Below are 24,981 nucleotides of genomic sequence, written 5' to 3'. Positions count from 1 at the left end.
ATTCTAAGAGTTTTATTGGATATATAGTATATACCTAATAATCAAGTATTTGAAGCTGTGTTATTTTTTCTCATACTTAAATATTTTTTAAATAATATAAGCTTTATTAGATTCATTTTTCCTTCCAAGTTATGATACTAAACATTTTTTATGGGCATTAAAGAATTCACCTTTAACTAATCATTTAATTTTAACTAAGTGATGAATTATTTAACAAGTGTATTAAATTGCCGTTTAATAATAAATTCATCTCCACAAAAATTACTTATTTCAACAATTTAATTAAAATAAATTTAGGATCAAAGCAATAATTGGGGTGTGGGGGTTCAAATTGTTAGAGTAATAAGAAGCGTAAACGAAATAGCAAGAAAATAAAGCTTGTTATTATGAAATACTGTAAGATGAAAAAACGATTAGGTTGCTTCAAAACTCTTTACTATCACCTAACAATATGTATCAGCGTCAACCATTTTCTTTATGTAATTAATGGGAAAAAAAATTAAAACTGTGTCAAAACTTACCGCAGCAATTCACACTCCATAAAAACATATGTAGGATAAAGATCTGCTAAAGGTCTCGAGGTTAAGAACGACAAGTGCACGCGTAATCCTGTTGGAAAAATTAAGAAACTAATTATTGCTTCCAACTCTGTTTCTTCAGCAGGCACGGTACTTTGTTGTAGCTCTTTGCAATCGTCAGATATTAGAAATTGTAACAAGGTATTTTTAAAAAATAGAGAAAAGGAAGTTACGTCAAAAATTTGGAAGGGGGCCAGAGACTTGGGTGTAGGAGGAGAGGAAGATGAAGATGTTTGTATTCACCACATTCACAATAATGAAAGAAGAGATGAGGATGGTAGAATTCTAAGGGCGCAACAGAAAAAGTGTGCCAAATGAAGATAGTATCCTTGAATATGAGAGGGTGGGGGGGGGGGAGTGCTAAGAGGGGGAGGTTGAGTCAGTTTCTCAAAAAAGGTATGTTTGATTTATGTATGTTACAAGAAACAAAGAGGGCACATTTTGATGATTCTATGATTCATAATTTGTGGGGGCATCAAGATGTTCACTGGGCGGCTAAGGAGGCGGTAGGACCATCTGGAGGTATTTTAACAATCTGGAACTCTGACTTATTCAAATTGCTAAATATCTTTTATGGTGACGGCTTTGTGGGGATTTGTGTTGATTGGGAGGGTATGAGGGTGAACATTGTTAATGTGTACTCTCCTTGTAATTTAGCGGGCAAAAGAAAATTATGGGAAGACTTATTGAATCTTAGAAGAGGGGATAGTGGTGAATGGTGTATTGGTGGTGATTTTAACACTATTCTTCATTTATCCGAAAGAAAAGGAAGTAGTGTTGCTACAAGGAGGAGTGAGGTTAACTTTTTCAAAGAGTTTGTGGATGACATGGAGCTTATTGATATACCTGTGCTAGGGAAGAAATTTTCTTGGTTCAGCCCAGACGGTATAGCTATGAGCCGCTTAGACATGTTCTTGTTATCAGAGGGCTTCTTGAAGAAGAATGGTGTTAAGGGGCAATGGATCAGAGACCGTGATATATCTGATCATTGTCCAGTTTGGCTCCTCAGCTCGTCGTGTAATTGGGGCCCTAAACCTTTTAGGGTGATAAACGGTTGGTTAGAACATCCAGAGTTTAATGGTTTTGTGGAATCAGCATGGAAAAGTTACGATATTAGGGGTAAAAAAGCTTTTGTCTTGAAAGAAAAACTAAAACTTCTTAGAGAGAGTCTAAAGAAGTGGAACAAGGAGGTGTTTGGTTATTTGGATCTAAACATAGAGAAGACAGTCTCCGATATTAATGAGTTTGAAGGCCTTCTTTCAAGTACTAATGGGGATGCTGATTACCTTATGTTAGAGGGCCTAAATAAGGAGTTTTGGAAGCAACTTCATTTTAAGGATAGCTTACTCAAACAGAAGTCCAGATCAAAGTGGGTTAAAGAAGGGAATTCTAATACCAAATTTTTTCATCAGACTTTAAAGGGTAGAAGGAGGAATAACCAACTAGTGGCGTTGAGAGATGGTGACAAATGGGTTCAAGGGGTCGATGAGATCAAGTCTTTTGTAAAAAATTATTTTGCTAATAACTTCACCGAAGAATGGCATAACCGTCCTACTCTAGATGGGCTTTCGTTTAACTCCTTGACGGAAGCAGATAATTCTTCTTTATTATCTCCCTTTTCGGTTGAGGAAGTTAGAGAGGTTGTGTGGAATAGTGATGGCAATAAGTGTCCGGGTCCTGATGGATTTAACTTTAACTTCTTGAAGACTTGTTGGGACATCCTAAAAACAGATGTTATGGAGTTTTTCAACGAATTTCACAGTATTGCTTTCCTTCCAAAGGCGATCACTGCATCTTTCTTGACACTAGTACCAAAAAAGGATCATCCTCAGGTATTATCAGATTATAGACCCATTTGCCTTGTTGGTTGTTTGTATAAAATCCTTTCAAAGGTGTTGGCGGCTCGTCTAAAAAAAGTTATTGGTATATTGATCTCAGATTGTCAAACAGCCTTTGTTCCTAATCGTCAGATTCTGGATGGGGTTTTGGTAGTGAATGAACTGATTGATTTTGCCAAGAGAAGAAAAGACAAGTGTTTATTATTGAAGGTTGATTTTGAGAGGGCGTACGATACGGTAAATTGGAATTTTTTGGAGTATATGATGCGGAGAATGGGATTTGCGCAGAGGTGGCTGAAGTGGATGAAAGCCTGTATTTTTACTAGCTCAATGTCTGTGCTTGTAAATGGTAGTCCTACGGCGGATTTTGTTGTTGATAAAGGGCTGAGACAAGGGGATCCGTTATCTCCCTTTCTTTTCTTGATAGTTGCGGAAGGTCTCACTCGCTTAATGCAGAAGGCTGTTGACAATGGCAATTATCATGGTTTTAAAGTTCGTGATGACTTACAGTTTCACACTCTTCAATTTGCAGATGATACCGTTCTAGTAGGTGAAGGGAAGTGGGAGAATTTGTGGTCGCTTAAAACTGTGATGAGAAGTTTTGAATTAGTATCGGGACTGAAGGTTAATTTTTACAAAAGTAAGCTTTATGGCATTAATCTTGATGATAATTTTTTTTCCGCAGCGTCCTCCTTTTTACACTGTGAAGTAGAATCGATACCTTTTCGTTTTCTAGGAATTCCAGTTGGAGCTAATCCAAGGAGAAAGGTCACTTGGAATCCTATAGTGGAAGCTATGAAGAAACGACTTAATACTTGGAGTGGTCGAAATTTATCATTTGGCGGAAGAGTTACACTCATTAATTCGGTACTCTCTAGCCTCCCATTATATTTTTTCTCTTTTTTCAAGGTACCGGTGTGTGTGTTACAAGAATTGATTAGTATCCAAAGGAGATTTCTTTGGGGAGGATGTTCTGATATTAAGAAGATTTGTTGGGTTAGTTGGGACACAATTTGCCTACCAAAAGATAAAGGTGGGTTGGGTATAAAGAATCTAAATTATTTCAACCAAGCTTTACTTTGTAAATGGAAGTGGAGAGGTTTGTGTGATCATAATACTTTATGGACCAAACTATTAGAACATAGATATGAGAGTTTGGCTGATAATTTTTTGCACTCTAATCTTAGCAATGTCAAAGGTCAATCTTTGTGGTGGCGTGATATTATGAAGATTGGGGGTATTGAGAATGATGCGTGGTTCAGGACTAATGTGAGCAATGACGCAGATAGCAGACGATGGAGGCTTACTCAATCAGGTATTTTTTCGGTGAATTCGACTTACGAGTTCCTTCACTCTCGCGAAGTTGTTGTGGCTATTGATGAAAATGTAGTGAAAGCTTTACAACAATTATGGTTAAATGAGATATTCCAAGTTGATATAATCAATGCAATTAAATGTGCTAATCGTTTGACGTTTCTTTGAAAGAATTCTCCAAGATTCCTCTTCTTCCTTTAAACTTTTTTAGCCTTCTTATTTTTGTGCTGTAAAAGCTTGGCAGTTATCTCCCCTTGTGTGGATGGTTATTCTCCTCTTCAGTTGTGATACGTTCTTTGTCCTTCTTCAAACGTTTTTCTCTTGAACCCTCATCACTTTTCCTCTCTTGGTAGTTTTTCCTTTCTTTTCTTTCAAGTTTTTCTTTTGTTGATCATAGTTTCCTTTGAGAACCCCTATGGAGAACCAGAACCAAACCCCACCCAGAATCACCTTTTCTGCCTCTAGCAGACCCAGGATCTTGATCCCTGAAGCTCCCTCCATGGAACAACATCAGCAAACTCCTCAACAACCCTTCACTGCTTCACCATCTAAGAGCAGAACTGGGTTCTTTGTTTATCCTGAAAACATTGTCAAAGAAGGGGTCACAGCATGCCAAAAGAGTCTCTTAGGCAAAATTATCACAGAAAAACCAATTCATGTTAGCTCAATCCAAAATGGATTGGAAAGTATTTAGGGTTCTCCCCAAGGCCTCAAAATTCAAGAAATTGAAGGTGGAATCCTCCAGTTTTTCATGACAAGATCCATTGACCAAGAAAGGATCCTTCTTGGAAATCCGTGGATTTTTCGAAATTCATGGCTTATTGTGAAGTCTTGGGACAGACAAACAGATCCTAAACTGGTGGAATTCACTCATGCCCCCGTTTGGATTCAATTATGGGGTCTTCCCCCACATTGCAAGACCAAGAAGATGGGAGAAAGCATCGGAAATTTGCTAGGAAGCGTAGAAGCATCTGAGTTCTACGAATATCCGGGAAAAAAGATGATAATCAAGATCAAGGTTGCAGTAAATGTCCATCAACCAATTCAAACAGGTAGTCTAATTGGAAATCATAAAGATGGCACATCTTGGATCGACTTTCGCTATGAAAAGTTACCACAGGTCTGTTTCAAATGTGGTATATTGGGTCATGGAGACAATCTTTGCCAGAATGAACCTCTGAACTTGGAAGACGCTGCTCCCTTAGGCCCATGGATACGATCTAACCAATATGGGAGACGGGTCATGGAGGAAAAGGACAGAAAATTCTATAGCAATCCATCACATTCAAAAACATTTGGACAATATAGCCCACCAATTCCAGCAAGCATGCTAGCTCAAATGGCAGCTATGAAGATTCAGGAAGAAGCTGCAGAGGGGAGCTCTAGATTCCCAAATAACAATATGCAGAATTCAAATGAGACACATGATGGTGTTGTGCAAGGAATATGGCAAAAACCCATAAGAAGCACTGACCAAGGCAATGACTCGATGGAAACAAAACAGCAAACTGAAGACCAGAAAATGCAAAAAAGGCCTAGAATCGAGGCAAGCTTGGAAACAAGCACAAACACTCAAATGGCAGGACCTGCAGGGCAGGCCAGCCAATCAGTATGAGGCTCATATCTTGGAACTGTCAAGGGTGTGGCAACCCAAGGATAGCAAGAGCCCTTAAAAAGCTCATAGCCAAGCACCAACCTGATATAGTTTTCTTAATGGAGACGAAACAGCTAAGCTCTAACTCTCATTTTTTACATAATTTCGTTAATGATTACAACTATAAGATTGTAGATTGTGCCACCACTAGTGGGGGTAAAGCTAGTGGCCTTGCCTTACTTTGGAAAAATTGTACTGTTGATTTGAATATAATTACATATGATTTGAACTACATTGACTGCATTATTCACTCTCATGATATGCATTGGCGGGCAACAGGCATTTATGGTTTCCCTTCTAACCAAAATAAATTACTTACTTGTAATTTGATCAATGACTTAGATAATACTAATACTAATACGAACTGGCTTATTTTTGGTGATTTTAACATTCTCTTAAGCTCTGATGAGAAAGTTGGGGGAAATCCCATAGATTACAATATTACTACTGCGTTTAGAGAGTCCTTGTATAATTGCAACTTAACTGATATAGGGTATAAATGATCTAAATTCACTTGGCACAATAGACAACAAGGTAGCCATTATATTCAAGCTAGATTGGACAGGTTTTGTGCTACAAATGACTGGATGCAAAATTTTTCTTTTCATGAAAATAACCACTTACTAAGATATAGCTCTGATCATTGTCCCATTATGCTTGATTTTTCTACTAACCACCCTGGCAGGCCTTTACAACATACCAATCAGTGCAGGCGCTATGAACAAATGTGGACTAGTCATAAGGACCACTTTACCATTGTCAAAGATGCTTGGAGTAAGGCCAGAGGCAGTGTGACTAGCAAGCTGGATTCCACCCTGCAACACATGCATCATTGGGGCAAACAACAATTTGGAAGCCTGCCGAAAAAAATCAAAGAGACTCAATCAGAACTGCATGCAATAAACAATGGTAGCAGCGTAAATAACATGATGCAACAGATCCAACAAAAAGAGATGGAACTTGACAAGTTACTTGAATGTGAAGAAATGTGGTGGAATCAACGCTCTCGGGTCCTTTGGCTGCAACATGGGGACAAAAACACAAAATTTTTTCACCAAAAAGCCTCCCAAAGAAGGAAAAGGAATCAGATTGACACCATCCGAGACAACCAGGGAACTACTCACTCTGATTTTGACCACATAGAAGATACCCTCATTAAACATTTCAAGGATCTTTTCACCAGTCAAGAAACCTACAATACTAACAAGATCGTGGAGTTGGTTAATAACAGAATCACCCAGGAGATGCAATCCTATCTCAGCACTAATTTTACTGCAGATGAAGTTCATAATGCCATTAAAGACATGAAAGGATTGGCTGCCCCGGGCCCTGATGGGCTACCAGCTCTCTTCTACCACAACTACTGGGACATAGTGGGAAAAGACGTCACTGAGGCTGTCCTGAACGTTCTTAACAAGGAGGAGAACCCTGACCGGTATAACAACACCCACATATGTCTTATTCCGAAGATAAAGAACCCCATTACCCCTAGTGATTATAGACCCATATCCCTTTGCAACGTTATTTTCAAAATCATAACCAAGACCATAGCTAATAGACTGAAACCTATCCTTCCTAATATCATCAGCCACAACCAAAGTGCCTTCGTTCAAGATAGGCTTATAACTAACAACATTTTGGTAGCCTTTGAGATTTTCAACTACTTCAAGCACACTAACAGAAAGAAAGGTTTTGTTGGGATAAAAACTGACATGGCAAAGGCTTACGACAGGGTGGAATGGAACTTTCTAAGAGCAACTTTGGAAGCTATGGGCTTCCCCCAACACCTCACTAACATTATTCTGCAATGCGTGACTACTGTTCAATTCTCTATCCTCATTAATGGGAACCCATCTACTCCTTTCAGACCTCAAAGAGGCCTCAGACAGGGAGATCCCCTTTCTCCTTTCCTTTTTATCATATGTGCTGATGTGCTCTAAGGCCTCATAACCCAGGCAAAAAATAAACAACTCATTCATGGAGTTAAAGTTGCTAATGGTGCCCCTGAGGTCACTCATCTTCTCTTTGCTGATGATAGCCTATTTTTTTGCAGGGCCACCAAGCAGGAAGCTACTAACGTTAGGAACATTATTCTAGATTATCAACGGGCTTCTGGTCAATTGGTAAATATGCAAAAATCTGAGATTATCTTCAGCAAAATGGTCCCTAATGAAGTCAAGGTTGAAGTCAATCATATCCTCCCCATGACAAGAGTTGATCACTTTTCTAAATACTTAGGAATGCCTACTGACATAGGCAGATCTAAACAACAGATTTTCAACTATATTAAGGATCGGGTTTGGAAAAAACTAAAAGGGTGGAAGGAAAAAAATCTTTCCTATGCCGGAAGAGGGACTTTACTAAAAGCAGTTATTCAAGCTATCCTTACTTATATAATGAGTTGCTTCCTCCTCCCAAAGGGGCTTTGCAAACAAATTGAAAGCATGACTAGCAACTTTTGGTGGGGTAGTAATACAGACAAGAAAAAGCTTCATTGGATCAATTGGAAGAAAATGTGCAAAAATAAAACACAAGGAGGGTATGGTTTCAGAAACACTTGTATGTTCAATGAAGCCCTTCTAGCAAAACAAGGCTGGAGAATTGCTACACAACCTGATTCTCTTGTGGCTAAAGTTTATAAGGCTAAATACTTCCCTAAATGCCAATTCATGGAGGCTAAGAATGGTAACATGCTCAGTTACACTTGGAGAAGTATTCTCCATGCCAGATGGATCCTCCAAAAGGGGTGTTTTTGGACTATAGGGAATGGAGAAAGCGTTAACATATGGAAGGACAGCTGGTTGCCCAAGCAAAACGGGTTTAAAGTTTGGAGACTCAACAAGGATATACTCGATACAATTTGGTTAAGGACCTCATCAACCCTGCCACTAACCAATGGAACCAGAACCTTATCCACCAAATCTTTCTACCCTTTGAAGCCAATCAGATTCTGCAGCTTCCTTTGGTGGAACCCAACTCTAAGGATGAACTAGTTTGGTCCGGAACCAAAGATGGTTTATATACGGTTAAGTCTGGCTACCACGCAGCCATGGAGTGGAACCATCTCAGACATAATCAAGTTAGTAGCAACGCTATAGCCACTGACCTTACGTGGCAAAACCTTTGGAAGCTAAAAATACCACCAAAGCACGCTACTCTTATTTGGAGAATTTTAAATCATTCCCTCCCTGTTAGAAGCAGCTTAAGTTCTAAAGGTATCCTATGCAACCCAACGTGTCCTAGATGCAACACATCCCTAGAAACTATTGATCATGTGTTTATGCAATGTGAATGGGCAAAAGTAGTGTGGTTTGGCTCTTCTATGACTATCCATTTTAATACCACAGATCGACATCAATCATTCTCAGAGTGGCTATCTACTATGCTTAAAACTAAGAATCAGGAATGTATGGCCCCGATTACAGCTTTAACATATCATATTTGGCGAGCAAGAAATCTATTCGTTTTTTAGGATAAAAACCTACCTGTTATGTGTGTTGTTCAGCAAGCGATATCGTCCTCCATCGAATACCAAACGTTGGGTCACCCTCATCGTCTTCCTATGTGCGCCGCTGCTACTCAACCTCGTGGTAACAACACTAACTGGACACCTCCGCCCAGAAACTCTCTAAAGCTGAACGTGGATGCTCACCCTTGTGGTGATGGCCGTTGGGGTTTAGGGATGGTTCTGCGGACGGAGGAAGGAAAGTGCGTTGGAGCCAAGACGGTGGTGGTAAGCGGCTTGAGTGATATTTTAGACGGTGAAGCCCTAGGTTTGAATGTTGTTATTGATTTCGCGCAGTCTCTTGGTAATACCCAAGTCATTATCGAACTGGACTCGACTTCAATTGTTGATACGGTGAAACAACGCAATTTCAACCACTTCTACTCAGGTCGAATCGCACGCAGAGGTAGAGCTTTCCTCGACAACAACCCTAACGTGAGCATCAATTGGGTTCGGCGAACAGGAAACCAAGCAGCTGACTTTTTAGCCAAATGGGCCCTAACTGAGCCAAACAAAACTTGGGTTAATAGCACCCCCCTCTGTATTATCGATATAATCCACAAAGATATATCCTTATGTAACTTTGTTCATTAATGAAATTTTTGTCTTGTGTTTCAAAAAATTATGGTTAAATGATGTTCCATCCAAAGTAAGCATTTTTGGATGGAGGTTATTATTATCAAGACTTCCAACTCGAATGGCCTTGGCAAGAAAATCTATCCTTGTTAATCCGCATGAGCAATGTTGCATTTTTTGTTTTGAAGAACAAGAGGAATTATCTCATGTGCTCTTTAATTGCTCTTTTTCTCAAAAGTTGTGGAAGCAGATTTTTAAATGGATGAATGTGGATTTCATCTCTTTTGATGACGGGTGGAAACATTTTTCCTCTTTTGGAGTTTTATTGAAAAATAAGAAATATGAAAAAGCTCGTCACGTTATTTGGTTGGCCACCACTTGGTGTATATGGCGTGCGCGTAACAATGTGGTTTTTAGAGGAGAAGCTATTAATTGGAAAGTCTTAGAAGACAAGATTATTTATATTTCATGGTTTTGGTTTATAGGTAAAATAGCTAGTAAGTCTTCTTGTGTATTTTCAGATTGGTGTAAGGATCCATTAAAATGCATTATTAGCATGTAATGGTTGCTATAAGAATTGTAAGGGTTGAGTACCCCATTGTACTCCTTATAATTCAATTTTTGCTTATAAAAAAAAAAATTATGTAGGATAAAGATGGTCCAATTGCTTATCTTTTAGGAAAATATTAATAAATACATCTGAAAATATTAGTAAACTAAATAAAGTTATTTTAATTCTTGTGTAGTAAAGTTATTTTACAAAAGGTTGGTTTTAATTCAAATATATTATCAATGATTTTAAGAAATTATGTACACGTATTTCACTACTAGAAAAAAATAGATCTGGGACAGAAATTTGTGACGGAAATATTTTTCGTCCCAAAATATTTAAATTGGGACGGAATTTGCGACGCTTTTCACTAAGAAATATTTCTTTTTAAATTTCTTTGGTCAGTTGGGACAGAATTGATATTCCGTCTCCAAATTGAGACGAAGTAAAATATCTGTCGCAAACTTGGGACTGAATTTGTATTTCCGTCTCATAATTATTCCAAAATTTAGTGAAATTTAGTGAAATATTAATGTAAATATTTGTTTAGAGTTTATTTTTAATGACTATAAGAAACTCATGATATATATTAGTTCAAGTATTAGTGCAAATATTAGTTTGGCTTAAATGCAGTTTTGCCCCCCTGTTTTGATTAAATCGGAATTTTACCCCCTGTTTTAAAACGCGGATTTTTACCCCCCCTGTTTTATAATTTTTTGGATTTTGCCCCCCCTAAAATTCTGCTTTCGAGTCACAAGTTCAAAGCTTCGTACACAACTCAAATTGGATCAATAATTCACCAAACGGATATCGAAATGACCGTAATCGAGTTATCTTTCCACAAAATCAAACCCCACTAAATTTGGAGTTATAAAGAGAGATTAATTACCATTTTAGTGAAGGTATGTCCCCCAAAAATTCTGCACAAAATCTGCTTTCAAGTCACAACTTCAAAACATCGCACAGAATTTCATTTGAATCCATAATTCACCAAACTAGTACCAAAATGACCACAATCGAGTTATTTTTCCACAGAATCAAACTCCACTAAATTTGGAATTACAAAGAGAGATTAATTATCATTTTACTGAAGGTCTGTCCAAATTACAGAGAGAGATTAATTATTGTATGGAACTACTACTGATATTTTTGTCTTGTCTCTCACCCTGTAGCTCATTTTTCAATAGTATTTACATGTCCGGAAAGCTAACGAAATTACCCTTGTTGTCATTTAAATTTCGTCAAATTTGGAGTTACGATGTGTTTGGTAGACGATGTTGAATTTGAAGGTCATAAGTAGATTTCTGCAAAATTAGTAATTGGACAGACCTTCACTAAAACTGTAATTAATCTCTCTTTGTAACTCCAAATTTAGTGGGATTTGATTCTGTTGAAAGCTAACTCGATTATGGTCATTTCGGTATCAGTTTGGTGAATTATTGATCCAAATTGAGTTGTGTGCGAAGCTTTGAAGTTGTGACTCGAAAGCAGATTTTGTGCAGAATTTTGGGGGACATACCTTCACTAAAATGGTAATTAATCTCTCTTTGTAACTCCGAATTTAGTGAGGTTTGATTCTGTGGAAAGATAACTCGATTACGGTCATTTCGATATCCGTTTGGTGAATTATTGATCTAAATTGAGTTGTGTACGAAGCTTTGAAGTTGTGACTCGAAAGCAGAATTTTAGGGGGGACAAAATCCAAAAAATTATAAAACAGGGGGTAAAAGTCCGCGTTTTAAAACAGGGGGGGTAAAATTTCGATTTAATCAAAATAGTGGGGCAAAACTGCATTTAAGCCTATTAGTTTATATTCTATTATTGATGATTTCATTTCACTTTGTACATGTACGTAGAGTATTATTTTAAGTTATATAGTTTAATTTTATAATAAATAACTTTGACTTTGTTCGTCCAAAAATAACGCATACCTAATTGAATTTATAATATTGAGTAAAATTAATATTGAGTAAAATTAATTGAACTAACATAAATAAATATCAACATAACATCTTATTTGCTAAAAAAAATCTTATTTGAACACAATTTGACCAACATATATTTTTACACCGTATATTATTATATGTAATATATTTTTCGTATTTAATTTGTATATTAAAAAAAATTGTGGCCCCCTAAACTATTTTTTCTGATTCCCTCACTGTTAGCGTCTACTTTTAACAATCTCACATGACCTCCAAAAGGTTGGAGAAGGCACTAAATCCCGCTAGTATTTTTGAAGAAGGTTAATATCACTTTTGGCCTATATATTTTTTTTTCAAGCCCCCATTTTTATTGGAAAGATTAGTTAGAAGTGAATTTCTTCACCATACAAGAAAATTATTTCTTCCATTTTCCCATTAAATGTTGATCGGTGTGTTTGGTAATTAGTAGGGCATGAGGTATCAAATTATGTGAAAGTTGAAGGGAACAAATTAATGTATGTACTTTTTGAGGCACACCCCACACCATGTGGTAGCATAGTGATAGTTTGTTGAAAAAGGGAATATGCAAGTGTTGTAGATGTTTCATGGCACCAGAGACACAATTTTTTTTTTACAATGAGCTAAGAATCGAACTCATGACCTATAGTTTATTATCCAAACTTCTTATCACTAGACCAAACTTAGTGGCTTAGACACAATTTTTGTTTGTTACCACTCCATCATGATTTTTCATTTTCTATTTTTTTTTTCCTGCAAGGTAAGCATATAGCACCTTCTTCTTACAAAAAAGTATCAATTCAATAGCCTTTTCATGCACTTATAAGTTATAACATAACTTCATGCGTACATTATGCAACAATAGAAAAAGAACACAAATAATAACAACAAAATGATAAGTCCCTGTGAGCTTAATTCAGTTGATAGGGATATCACATTTTATATGCAGAGTCGGAGTTCGAACCTCAGACACTCCACTTATTCATCTTTAAGGTGGATTTACTTTTCAGTAGACTACTTGACAAAAAAAAAAAATAACAACAAAAGGACATACGTTATTTAAATTGAGCATATATGATATATCTCTTCAAGTTTCAACATTGGTGCATGTTGTTGCATGGAATCTTGGATAAGCAAAGTCAAATTAAAATGACATGATCCACATTTTCAACAATTTTCTTTGCCAACACTACAAACCTTATCATTTATTTCAGCATCATACATTTTCTCCGCAATTTCCTTCAACTCCTCGGTTCCTGTTCCTTCAAACATATCCTTACTTTTTTGTATGATATCTTGGATGAACAAAGTAAAATTAGAATGAGAAGTTCCATCTTTTTCTATAGCCTTTTTAGCCATCTCACCAAGCTCTCTAATCTTTTTTCTTATTTCTTCACTTTCACTTGACTCATCCATTAATCTTTCAATTCCTCTAATGATATCTTCCTTCTTCACTATCACACTACTTTGTTCTTCCTCACCCCATTTCATAGGACTCTCCACCCCAATTTTCACACCAACTTTTAATATTTGCACAACAAAACTTTCGTTCAAAAATTGATCGGCAAAAAGTGGCCATGTAACCATTGGAACACCGGCACATATTGCTTCAATAGTAGAATTCCATCCACAATGTGTCAAGAATCCTCCAGTTGCAGAATGTGACAATATCAATAACTGAGGTGCCCAACCCTTAATTACTAGGCCTCTACCATTGATTCTCCCCTCAAATCCACTTTCATAAATCCATTTTTTCAACTCTTCTAATTGATTTCCATCTCCTATAACCCAAATAAAAGGTCTTTTTGTAGCTTCTAATGCTAAACCAAGCTCTATCATTTGTGTTGATGTTATATTACATAAACTTCCAAGGCTTGCATAGATAACACTCCCTTGTTTCTGAGAATCAAGCCACTTCATGTGCTTCCATTCATCAATTGAATCCTTATTGTCATTACCTCTTTGAAACTTATCCAAATAATCAGTGTTACTGAGTGAAACAGGACCAATACACCAAACCTTATCATTTTTTACCTTGTTATATTCCCTTGCATATGTTGGTTCCAATTCTTCAAAAGAATTCATGATTATCCCATAAGTACCCATTTCAGCTTCAATCACATCATCATTAAATTGCTTCCAAGCTTCACCCTTATATCCTATTCCTGCTTGAGCTATGGTCATTTCGATTTTGTCAGGTATACCAGGTAAAACAAAGTACTCAGATTCTTTATTAGCCATAATTTCATTCATATTCGCGACATATAAATTATGCACAATCAAGAGATAAAAGCAACTTGATCCAACAAAAGAAATTCTTGGAATATTGAATTTTCTAGCTATATGGATTGTATATGGCAAACACATATCTGAAATTATGCATGTTGGTGATGGTGTTAACTCTTCAAATAGCTTGTCAACTTCTTGTTGTAGAAATTTTGTTGCATTGAAGAAGTTTGAGGCTATGCCAAGTGAAGGTAACATGTCAAGATTCTCACACCCTTCTGGTAATCCAAATTCTTTACATGGAAATTGGAGTTGGATTACTTGAATGTTAAGATAACGTGCTAGAATTGATGAGAAACGTGATGCATTTTGTGGAGTGGTTACTATTGTAACATTAACATTGTTATGTTGTGACAATATTTTTGCAATGTCCATCATGGGATTCATGTGACCTTGTGCCATCATTGGAAACAACACAAAGTGGAGCTTTGGATCTTCGGATTTCATGCTATTGTTGGAATGATATTTTGAAAGGATTAAGGGATGATGATGTTATTTGTAATTGTATATATGGTGAACAATGAATTTTGTTAAATAGTAAGTACTAAGACATATTTATATAGTACCAACTACCAAGTTAAAAATGGTGAACAATGATAACTCATAAAATGAATAATTAAAGCTAAGAGTGAGTTAGTGGCTATATGCATATTTGTGAAAGCTATCACACAAACAATTGTGAGAACAGGAAGTCCCACATCATAAAGTTTTAGAAAAGGAAGAGGATCCACTAAACAAGGGAAAAATGTTTTCAGCAGTTACAAAATCACACTGTAAGTGTAACACGCAATAATTTATATTGTCATTTTTTTTTTAAACCAAGGTATTCCCCGCATACAATTACGCACTAACTGGGAATCGAACCCAAGTATTTACCACTTGTGTTACACTTTGTCGTTTAGAAAGTAATAGATATTCTCTTAAAGTTAATACTTCTATAGTTGTCCTATATAGTTGTCCATGATAGTTTGACTCAAGGGTTGGGTATTGACCGGATTGGGTTGGTGTTAGGTTGAAAGTTATTAAGCTCATAAATGTTTGAATGGATTCGGATAACAGGTAAAAATGTAGAATGGATAGGTTTTAACGGGTTAATACTTATATGAATTCTATTTTTTGCGCCTCTGAATATCCTCGGTCACCTCCTGAAATTACCAAACTAATCCTCTCGCTTTCTAGGATGCGAGCACTTGTTCGCACTCTAAGTAACGAGTGTCAATATTTTTAACTCAAATCCACCCCCTAGAATGAAAAAAATCATGAAAAAAGGAGTTCGCATTCTAGAAAGCGAACTCAGCTGCAGTTCGCATTCTAGGAAGTGAACTCACCGCAGTTTGCATTCTAAAAAGCGAACTCTGCTGCAGTTCGCATTCTAGAAAGCAAACTCACTGCAGTTTGCATTCTAGGAAGCGAACTCAGCCGTAGTTTGCATTCTAGAAAGCGAACTATTTCCCCGCAATTTTTTCTATTTACACACTCGCTTTCTAAGTAGCTAAAAGGGTAAAATGGGGTTTTTAGGGGTGGCCATGTATGTCGGGGTGTGCCAGAAGTAAATCTCTACTTATATAGTTGTTCTTGATAGCTTTACTGTTTGGCGGGTTATTAGTTTGAGTCGGCCCTTTGAAAGTGACAAAATTAGTTTATGGGCTTAGTCGCCCCAACAATAGGCTGTCTACCAAAAAGGGGAAGTTCCCGTGATTTATGGTTTCTGGATATCCTACGCATAGACTACACAAGCGGCAAAGTCAATCTCGAAAAACATTAGTTAAATGAAAAATATGTGGATGATCACAATTATTTGAGTGTACTATTAACCATACACATAAGAAAGAAAAAAAAATATATATATATATATATATATATATATATATATATATATATATAACTATTATTTTAGGACCAAAATAAAATTAAAAACACCCTCTATTTTGATTTAATTTGAAATGACTGCAATTAGAATTATGCAACAAAAAAAAATTGCAATGTTAGGTTTTAAACTAAAAACCATAGACACAAACATCATAGTTTATAACTAATTTATTGATGAGTACATATAATATTTTATAAATATTAACAATATATAACTATTATTTTATAACCTCACATTTTGAAAGAAAAAAAAAATTCTAAGGGTCGAGCACACCCGATATATGGTTTAGATGAACTTGGATTCTCTCCGGTAAATTTTTTACTAGATGAGGTAACAAGTCCTCCATACACAAGGAAACATAAAGTGACAACAAAATTTCTCAATTTTAGAATTATTTTATATTCCCTTCGATTATATTAATATATGGAAAAAAGTTCTTTGAACAATTTTTATGAAAAATAAATTTATTTTGAAATATAAATATTTTCAAAATTAATATGCATCATTTTATTTTATTTTTGGGGCAATTAACATGCATCATTGATGTTACATATAAAATTATGGACATATAGATAAGGCAAGCTAAAATATACTTTATTTTCCTCCCTATTATTTCTTGTGAATAAAGAAAAGAAGTGTGTGTAGTTCTGGAACAAGTGTTGTGCATGTGATCCAAATGCCATCAAATGAAATGACAGAACCTCCTATGGTGCAAAGTTGAGCAAGTAATAAGACAATAAGACAATTAGACGGACCTAGATCCCATGCAGTCAAAGCATGCTGCAGTCATGCAGTCACTACATGGGAACCCTTAGATTTAATTTTGATCAAATAAATAATAAATTTTAATAAATTTGGATGGCTAAGATTAACCTGCAGTCAAAAACTAACTGCAGAGAATCCATTTCCCAATTAGATGCATACATATGTAAGTCAGTAAGTTGGTATATTTGAGTTGATAAAATATTATATATGGCTGAGATTGATTACAGAAATTTTAAGGTTACATTAATCTGAATCATTTGATCTGTAATTAATGATTGAGATCCTAAACTGGAATTTGGATCCTCAGCTACAAGTGTTTCTGCAGCTGCGTCTGCTGCAATGTTCTCGGCCAACTCATCCAATGGTTGAGAAATTAGTTAAAAAATAACATTAATATGTGGGTAAAAACACTGTTATCGTTTTCTTTTTCCTCTTCTCACCATCTTTTTCTGTCGGCTTCTGCATATACCACTGCCATCGCAACATTTCTTTGTTTATACTACTTATCAAACACCATTTAGTTTCGATAAAATATTTTTGAATCCAAAAATATTATAATCAGAGTTTAATTTGTTTGTTTTTTATAACCAAAAATTTATTAAAAAGATGAGTGTAGCCTGTAGGTGTACTCCAACACATAAAGAAAAATGATCCATATAGTGCACCTATCATATCACATTATACACTAGAAAGTTTCTCTACTTGTTTGCAACGTGACCTAGCTTCCACAGTTCCACTAGAAACACAGCTTAATTTCCTGCACCTGCATTATGCAATGTGCAAACTAAACATTAGAATTTTAGGGGTCTATATTCAGCCACAAAAGCTAGTTTGAGAGTTGAGGTTTACACTACACTTATAAAGGCTATCTTTACCATATCACAGAAGCACAACCAAAAATAAAAAGGTACGGAGCATGACAGGAAGCACCAGTGCACCACCAAAAATAATAACTACATTAAACTCAGGTCATCTCACAGTCGATATGAAACTTCTTAACACAAACAATAGTTACAAGGTTGTTAATTATAGCTTGGTGGGAATCTTTAACAACAATAGGTGTACTAAATTATTATTTGGTGACTACTTCTCTACCCTCACATAAATTGAGAGCATATGTCATATGCTGATGTGACACCAATGAAATTCATCCACATGTATCTAAGTCAAACATAAATAATATTTTACCACAAAGTAATTTTGACTATATTTATTTTCAATTAATTATATTCTAGGTTACTAATTTTATTTAATTATATTTTAGGCTATTTGTGTAAACGCTTCACTTTACCATCAAATTTCATCACAGCAAGCTTCAGCCACCAAATTTTCACTACTTCTTTCTCCATTCTTATCATCGGCCACCAAATTTTCCGCTTCGCTTGTGATCCTTCCTTCAACAAGACACTTCTTCTTCGCCGTCGCCGCTTCTTCTCTTCTGCAATTGTCGTCGCCGTTTCTCCTCTTTTGCAATTGTCGCTTCTTCTTGCCCTTCCTTCAACCTTCAAACGCTCATTTACCTCTTCCGGTATCACTTCTCCATCATCGGCTACGTTTGTTCCAGAATCGGATTCGTCTAGGTAACATTGATTTTATTTTTTATTCTCTATTTGTTCCAGAATCGAATCAGAATCACTTCGCTCATTCAATTTTTAATTTTTTATTTGTTCCAGAATCAGAATCACTCTTTGTCGATTGATTTAATTCAATTGGCTGATTTATAAAGCTGGAGGTTGAACGAATCTGAGGAGATGATTGAATGAAGGTGAAATCAGAGAACGAATCTGAAGCTTGAAGGTTCCATACAAAGAACGAATCTGAAGCTTGAAGGTGAAATTAGAGAGCGAATCTGAAGGTGAAATCATAACGAATATGAATTGAAAGTTTTTTGACCATAAGAAGAATTTTTTTTTTATGCGAAGAAGAAAGTTATTTGAGACCGTAAAACAATTTGAAGAAGATGTAAACAAATTAGAAGCAATTAGGACCAAAATGTAAATTCATATAATATTATACCTAAAATATAATTAATTTAAAAATAAAAGTAGTCAAAATTACTTTATGGTAAAAAATTAATTATGTTTGACTTAAATATATCTGGATGAATTTCATTGGTGTCACATCATGCTACATCAGCATAGGGCATATACCCTCAATTTATGAGAGGGTTAATTAGAAAAAACCTTACGAGGGTGGAAAAAAGGAGTGACATTTGAAATAAGTGACACTTATGTAATAGCTGTCGTTGCCAGGATCTCGATCTCTTGCGCAGGAGCACGCGGTTTATGGCAGTAATAAATCTCAGCCGTTGATTACAAATTAGACAGTTTAAAATTGATATAATAAAATTAAGTAATTAAATAAAAAGCAATGTCAACTGTTGATTTTCTATCGTACGGTCTCATTCTGTTATGGTAAGAAATCCAAAACCATAGTTGCCACCGGCCATCCCAAATTTTAAACTTTTGATTAATTTTTTAAAGTAAGGAAAATACATTAATGGGATTAAGAGAGGGTAATCTTCCATTACAAAAACAATAGGTAAACCATGTCAAATGCAACCTACCGATCCCAAAACTTCAGGCCCAAACTCAACCTCACTAAGTAATTTTATTTTATATAATTTCATAATTTCAAAATAATTTATCCTTTTTTTAGAAACTAGAGAGTTAATACCTAAAAAATAATCCACCCATAATCATAAGTAATTTTATTTTATATAATTTTATATGAATTTTTTTAATCTATACCTATACATAAAGAGAATATAAAAAATTTTGGTGTGGACTTTTCATAATACCAACAATATCCTTATTTTTTTTTTGAGCAACAAAAATCTTTTTTATTAACAAACTCACCATAACATAAGACTTTTTTTTTAGCAGCAAAAATCTTTTATTAACAAACTCATCATAACATAAGACATGTCTTTTTTTTATTATTTTTTTGACATAAATTTACATAATAGACACCGGCAGTGATGAATAAATTTTATGTAAATTATAAAATAACAATGTTGTTATTTGTGGCTTACGCACTATAGTCTATATGTACCACCATGTTTAACCATTATTAGATTAAATGACTTTACATACTTTATCATGCACCACACTACATAGATAATTTTTTCTTTTCTCCTTATTTTCTCACAGCCTCTTTCTCTCCGCATACATCACTGATCGACAATTTTTGGGGCCCTTTTTTGTTTTCCATTGTTTTTTACAAACGATATTCCCGTGGCTATTAGTATTATGGTTGGTTTGTTGGAAGACCAATAGTAGTGGTGGAGCCCTTCAAGAGAGACTTTGCAATTTGCAAATTGCAATTGCTTTGAGAAGGAACAACCTGGAAGGCTGGAACTCAAATGTGTCAACCTCATCCTCAAGAGAGACTTAGGGTCCGTTTCACATTACTTTTTAGCTCTTTTTTAAAGTTTATGCAAATAGCTTATGCAATATAAATTAGATTTTATGCTATTTTATAAGTTCACACTAGTGAAAATTGTAATTTTTTAAGCTATTTTATCATAAACTACCTTGACAAACTTATAATAATATATAAAAATTACATAAGCTATTTGCATAAGCTCTAAAAAAAAAGCTAGAAAAATCAGGTCAAATAGACCCTTAGTTAATGTCTACATACCCTAGAAGCTACCCTATTCAAAACTAAAAAATATAAAAAAGTATATAAATAAAAAACCTATTAAAAAACAAAATGAAAACTATTTACATATATTTTTTTCCAATTAAACTTTATTATTTGTATTTAACTTTATTTCGAAAATTATAATTATTATATCAAATTTATTGTGTTGTGTATGCATAAATTTAAATTTTTTATTTATTTATTATTTTTTCTTGACGGGTGGAGGTTAAACACTTTATAAGTGAGAAGATTCATAAACTTAACGTCTTAAGGTTTTGGGTTAATATGTGGTATCCAACTCGCTTGTATGGTTTCTCTTACCACATGTGGATGATCACACGGCTGCTCCTCGTCATCAGTGGTATCAGAGCCCAGTTCGGGGTAGCAATAAATGAGTGGTGATGGATTATTATGGACACATAGAGACTCACATTTGTGGGATGTTGAGATCTATAAAGTGTGAGTTAAGTCACACATTCGTTAGAAGTTGAAATTGAACATTTTATAAATGAGAGGACTCATAAACCTAATATCTTAAGATTTTAGATAAAAGTGTAGTGTTAAAGTCACCAGGGGCGGCTCCTATGGGTGTGCAAGGTGTGCCGCCGCATAGGGCCCCTCTAAATTTGGAGAAGTTGGAGGCCTCCTATGTACTATAGATCTTCAATATATGATATCATGATACCAACTACCATACCAGTGGATAGTAGTTATATTAGTAACAATAAGCGTAAACAAATAATACTCATGAAAATATTATTATTATTATTATTACTTAGTAATAAACACAAAATTAATAAATGATAAATAAAATGAAGACTTAATGGATCAATTTGCTTTAAAAAATGTTAAAATGTTGACATCTTTTAAGTAGCTAGAAGATTGATAGTAATATTAACTTGAAAATTATATTTAGATCTTATTGATTAAAAAATATCTTCTTTTTTTTTTCGGATGTCGCTTTATATATTGGTTATAAGAATGACTTTTTTAATGTTATTTAAAACTTATATAGAGAGGATTTTTTTTTTCATTTTTTTACTAGGGCCTATTTTTAAAAATTGAGCAGGGTCTCTAAAAAGTTGGAGCCGCCCCTGAAAGTCACCTATAATATTGTTCAATGTCCGATGTGTCGATCCAACCTAGTGAAACCCAACACCAGTATGATGTGACAATATGGATATAACTTTCCAATAGTGTATGAAATTCAAAATAATATCTTTAAAATAATCATTGAGATCTTATTAGAGATTTGAAATCCTCTATCTTGATTGTTTAAAATAACTTTATAGATGATAACCAAATCAATCATATGATTCGGGTCAGTTTATTTTATTTTATTTTGATACAAAATGTATGGTGCATTTTATTTTTGAATCACAAGAGAATCATGCATGAACTGTATATATTTCAACAACACTAAAAAATCGTAGCTAAAATAACAATAACAACAAAAAGAATAAAAGAAAAAGCATGTCTAAGTTTTCTTCTATTCAAATTTCGAATTGATGATTAGATTTAGAGCATATAAAGATAAACATACCGCCTTATCTACAGTAAACAAAACAAAAAAGACAATCATGATTGCTAAAGATTTGCATTCAAATTCATTGAATTCCCTATTACATGCCAAAATGTAGCAACAAACATGTCCCTATTTATACCCAAGATTCCATGCCAAAATAACACAAACACATGAAGAAAAAAAATTATCATATTCATCAAAAATAGAAAACTATCACAATGAACTCAACACAATGTCACATTAATAATCTTCATTTCATATTCATTCCCTTAATGGCCCCTGGTCATCTTCTTCCAATGGTAGATATGGCAAAGTTACTAGCACGTCGCAAAGTTAAGGTAACAATAATCACCACACCCCTTAATTCCATTCAATTCAAATCAAGCATAGATAGAGAGATTCAATTAGGATCACAAATTCAAATTCTTCACATTAAATTTCCAAATGTAGAGTCAGGAATCCCTGAGGGATGTGAAAGTGTTGACACTTTACCTTCAATGGATTTAATGTCTAATTTTTACATAGCTTTATGTAAACTGAAAAGTCCACTAGAAAATATTTTTGAAAATTTAAGACCGGTTCCTAGTTGTGTGATTTCAGATAAACACATTTCGTGTGTAGCGGAAATTGCAATAAAATTCAAAGTTCCGAGAATTATATTCGACGGGACTAATTGTTTTCATTTATTGTGCAATCATAATTTGCGCAATTTAAAAGGTAGTATTCCTAATGAAGGAAAATTTGTTGTTCCGGGAATGCCAGATCAAATTGAATTGAGAAAATGTCAGCTTCCTGGACTGTTTAATCCTGGGGAAAATAAAAAGTTAAATAGTTTTCGCGAAGAAGTAAGGGAAATAGAAAAATATTCATATGGTATAGTCGTTAATAGTTTTGAAGAATTGGAAGAAGAATATGTTAAAGAATATAAAAGAGTAAGTGGTTATAAAGTATGGTGTGTTGGTCCTGTTTCATTATGTAACAATGATAAGTTGGATAAAGTTGAAAGAGGTAAAAAAATAATAAACTCAAATGATGAAAGTGAAAATAAAATTCTCAATTGGCTTGATTTATGGCCTTCAAATTCAGTTATTTATGTTTGTCTTGGTAGTTTAAACCGTGCAACACCTCAACAATTGAAAGAGGTAGGGTTAGGATTAGAGGCAACAAAAAGGCCATTTATTTGGGTGTTGAGGGGTGCATATGGAAAAGATGAAATGGATAAGTGGTTAATTGAAGAAGGGTTTGAGGAAAGGGTGAAAGATAGAGGGTTTTTGATAAAGGGTTGGGCACCACAAGTGTTGATTTTGTCACACAAAGCAATAGGTGTTTTTTTGACACATTGTGGATGGAATTCAACATTAGAAGGTATTTGTGGTGGGGTGCCTTTAGTAACTTTTCCTATGTTTGCTGAGCAATTTTATAATGAGAAAGTTGTGGTGCAAGTTGTGAAGAATGGTGTGAGTTTGGGAGCACAAAGTGCTGTGCATTTAGGAGAGGAAGAAAAGTGTGTTGTGGTTAAGAAGGAAAATGTTAGATTTGCTATTGAGAAGGTGATGGGTGAAGATGAAGAAAATGAAAAGATTAGGGAAAGTGCTAGAAAATATGGTGATCTTGCAAAGGAAGCATTAGAAGAAGGTGGCTCTTCTTATCACAACATGACTCAACTAATTGAAGATATAATGCATGTCCAAGGTTTATGTTAACCTAGGTTAGAGAACAAAGCTATGAAGGCCAAGTGAAAGCAAATAAATAAGTGATGATGTATTGATGTTGTTTTTGTTTTATTACCTTCATGCATGTTAGAATCAGAAACTTTTGGGGTTATTGGAAACAACTTTTTCCCTCTATTCTTGTATATTTTTGAGTATTTATTTTTTTTATTTATCTACTCTTGTACAATGTAAAATATTTAATTTATATTTTAAAAAAATATATAATTTAGTCCGGTATATTTTTTTTATCAAGTAGTCTGGTGGTTAGAAATAAGTGGAATAATCGAGATTGAAACATCAACTTCAAACATAATATAATGTTCCTACCAACTGAACTAGTACCATATATTGTAAGGAGGGTATAAGTCCACATTGGCATCAAGCATCAAGAGACCGAAAGATAACTTAGCAAACAGCAAGACATAAATTTTGTAGTGGTAGAATAGAACAAGGACGATGAGGGGACAAATAGATAAACATCATTCTTATCTACAAAACCAAACAACCTTTGATAAGACACAAAAACTTTAAAGTACGTAAGAAGTGACTCAAAGCTGTGGGTTCGTGCGGGTAATGTTTCTTGGGACCCCTTAACCTCATTGCCACTTGTTAGTGTTATATATTATTTTATTTTTTTTACTTAAACGGAATATGGACCGGCCTGTCAACTAAGGATAAACGGAACAAGTGTGTAAAAATACAAAATATAGAAAAAATACAGTTCGTGCACTTTAAGTAATCCCTGCATAGAAATTGGAGTACGCCAGAGAAGTGGTGAGGAGCAAGAAATTGTGAAATAGGGTAGAGAGAGATCAAATTTATGCTTTACATTCCTTTTCTTCAAATAAGCTAGTTTAAAGTATGAAATGAAATGGTGAGATGAGAAAGAAACTCGATTGTACCCAATTGCAAGAGGGCTTTGTAATACAAACTTGTGTAGAAGAAATTGGGGATTCTATTGCTGTTGCAGTAGGTTGCTGAACATGTTTGTAGGTCTACCGTACCTTCCTTGAACAGAACTATAACACGGCCACCACCTTTAGGTCACCCTCTTTAAGCCCGTCCAAAAGTTGAGCAGAGCGGACTGGCCCAACTTAGACGCCCGAGAATGTTTTTTCATACCTCCCATCATTTTTTTTTTGTCTTTTTTACCCTTCCTCACACACCTCATGAAAATATTTTGAACTAAACATTGTTCACAAATTAAAGTGTGAACC

General features: G+C 34.9%; 2 protein-coding genes across 2 annotated transcripts; one reads left to right on the top strand and one right to left on the bottom strand.

Moving 5' to 3' along the window:
• Positions 1 to 13,041: 13,041 nt before the first annotated feature.
• LOC123887990 (UDP-glycosyltransferase 73C1-like) lies at positions 13,042 to 14,812 on the bottom strand. Its single transcript, XM_045936923.1, has one exon. It carries the CDS (start codon positions 14,689 to 14,691, stop codon positions 13,126 to 13,128), a length of 1,566 nt encoding a protein of 521 aa, XP_045792879.1. The 5' UTR covers positions 14,692 to 14,812; the 3' UTR covers positions 13,042 to 13,125.
• A 7,173-nt stretch (positions 14,813 to 21,985) lies between these two features.
• On the top strand, positions 21,986 to 23,995 carry LOC123890002 (UDP-glycosyltransferase 73C4-like). Its single transcript, XM_045939541.1, has one exon. It carries the CDS (start codon positions 22,271 to 22,273, stop codon positions 23,753 to 23,755), a length of 1,485 nt encoding a protein of 494 aa, XP_045795497.1. The 5' UTR covers positions 21,986 to 22,270; the 3' UTR covers positions 23,756 to 23,995.
• Positions 23,996 to 24,981: the final 986 nt, after the last annotated feature.

Source organism: Trifolium pratense, linkage group LG6 (genome assembly GCF_020283565.1).
Source record: "Trifolium pratense cultivar HEN17-A07 linkage group LG6, ARS_RC_1.1, whole genome shotgun sequence".
In the NCBI taxonomy this organism is placed as follows: Eukaryota; Viridiplantae; Streptophyta; class Magnoliopsida; order Fabales; family Fabaceae; genus Trifolium; species Trifolium pratense.
The sequence above is the reverse complement of the archived record's forward strand: the minus strand, read 5'-3'. Positions and strand labels throughout refer to the sequence as shown.